The sequence below is a fragment of the Colobus angolensis genome, unplaced genomic scaffold, assembly GCF_000951035.1.
Source record: "Colobus angolensis palliatus isolate OR3802 unplaced genomic scaffold, Cang.pa_1.0 Scaffold47, whole genome shotgun sequence".
Classification (NCBI taxonomy): Eukaryota; Metazoa; Chordata; class Mammalia; order Primates; family Cercopithecidae; genus Colobus; species Colobus angolensis.
The window spans coordinates 549,974-550,678 of record NW_012118154.1 but is presented as its reverse complement, the minus strand read 5'-3'; the positions used below and the strand labels follow the sequence as shown (position 1 = coordinate 550,678).

General features: G+C 51.1%; 1 protein-coding gene across 1 annotated transcript in view; it reads right to left on the bottom strand.

The window, feature by feature from the left end:
- The window catches only part of TM4SF5 (transmembrane 4 L six family member 5), a 17,987-nt gene that overhangs the window by 9,472 nt on the left and 7,810 nt on the right, over nucleotides 1-705 (bottom strand). Inside the window, exon 2 of the mRNA XM_011958359.1 lies at nucleotides 232-312. Coding sequence (XP_011813749.1) covers nucleotides 232-312 — 81 coding nt within the window. The remainder of the gene's footprint in view (nucleotides 1-231; nucleotides 313-705) is intronic.

The window sequence follows — 705 nt, the reverse complement described above, 5'->3', positions numbered from 1 at the left end:
TCAAGTGGCCCTCCCGCCTCAGCCTCCTGAGTAGCCAAGATTGCAGGTTCTCACCACCACACCCGGCTAATTTTTGTATTGTTAATAGAGATAGGGGTCTTGCCTTGTTGCCTAGGCTGGTCTAGAATTCCTGGCTCAAGCCATACTCCCACCTCAGCCTGCTAAAGTGTTGGGATTACAGTCATGAGACACCACCCCCAGCCCTGAATTCCTTCTTAATTTGGATCTTACCCTGCAGCGATTTCCACAGCACCCAGCGCCACAGCAGCCCTTGCCCCCTGCCCGAACGGCTGCAATTCCCGGACACAGCATCTGTGGGACAAGAGTCATTGTTATAGTGCGTCTGCCCAGATCCTCCAGGCCTGATTTGCATCAGTGCCTACCTCCTTCAGGAAGCTTCCTGTGATGCCTTCAGCCCTTTGGACTGTAGAAGACCTTATCTCTACTTCTCCTGGAGCACTGCTGGGCTTCACCTTACTTTATCCTTGTTTACATGCCTACCTTACCTCTGTCCAGATTGTGGCCTCTGCAGGGTAGGGCTCAATATCATTATTTTCCCCAATCTTGGCACATAGTAGGTGCCCTACTGAATGGAAGTCAGGGAGACCATTTCACATGCTATGAACTGATTCATCTCTCAGCGTCTCAGTTTTGCCTTGTGTGAGATGGGTCTGGAAGATCTACCTCACAGGTCTGTTCTCAGGA